The 990-nt window shown below is 35.2% G+C and overlaps 1 protein-coding gene across 1 annotated transcript in view; it reads right to left on the bottom strand.

Moving 5' to 3' along the window:
* Window positions 1–990, bottom strand: part of polm (polymerase (DNA directed), mu) — a gene marked incomplete in the record, with an annotated part of 11,390 nt that overhangs the window by 9,253 nt on the left and 1,147 nt on the right. Inside the window, 1 exon segment of the mRNA XM_035667333.1 lies at window positions 273–444. Within this exon segment, the coding sequence (XP_035523226.1) occupies window positions 273–444 (172 nt within the window).

Raw genomic sequence — 990 nt, 5'->3', positions numbered from 1 at the left:
CTGTAATTTTATCCTGTGCAATTATATTTATTTCTACACCATGCCACTACCTCCTGCTGTGACCTTATGTGTTTATAAAAAGCTGTATTATACAGTGTACATATAACTCTTATTCTATTTTTATTTAATGTGTATTCATTCTTATCTGCTTTGTTTTATCTGGAGCTGCTGTAGCGAGTGAATTTCCCCAGTGTGGGATCAATAAAGTCTTATATTATCTCATCTATCCTTTATTTATCTGCAGTAGAGTTAGTGTGTGGAGTGAAATGTACCTGCAGTTTATGTCTGTCCAGTATCTCAACAGGACGTCCTGCAGCCATACTCTCCGTGTACCAGCTGACGTCCAGCAGGTGAGCAGGCGTGTGACCTCCGACCTGTGAGAGCAGCCACGTCCTGACCTCGTCACCGCCGTTGTTCTCGGAAATAATGTGTGTGACGCGTTTGCTGATAAAAGACAGGACAGATTGTTTAAAGTGATTTTTGTCAAACGTTTGCTGAATCAAACCAGTTAAATGTGACGATTATATCTTTGTGCTTTAGACTGTTGATTGGCAGCGGTCAGATAGAACTAAATACTGTACTTAAGTACAAATTCAAGGTATTTTAATGCAACTTTATACTTGTTTAACTGCTATATTTCAGAGTCAAATATTATACTTTGTCTCACAACAACAACGATTACTATTTTTAATCCTCTTCCTGTCCAGTGAAATCCTTAAAATGTCCTGATGTGCTGATTATACTTAATTTCACAATTGTTATTTGTATTGTGGAAAAGAAAATAGTAAAAAATACTTAATCAGGAATGTTTTTAACTTACAAAACTGAGTCTGTGTAACTTGTAATGTGTTTCATTAGTTAACTTCATAACTTCATCTCATTAAAGTTTATTATTTAATATCTAAACTTTGATGACCTGAACACAAGCTCGATTAGAACGGAAATTATCGGGAAGAAAACACTGAATTGGACAAAAAATAAGCTTTAATA

Source organism: Morone saxatilis, unplaced genomic scaffold (assembly GCF_004916995.1).
Source record: "Morone saxatilis isolate NCDOM2014 unplaced genomic scaffold, NCSU_SB_2.0 Contig21, whole genome shotgun sequence".
Taxonomy (NCBI): domain Eukaryota; kingdom Metazoa; phylum Chordata; class Actinopteri; family Moronidae; genus Morone; species Morone saxatilis.
This window is presented reverse-complemented; position numbering and strand designations above follow the sequence as displayed.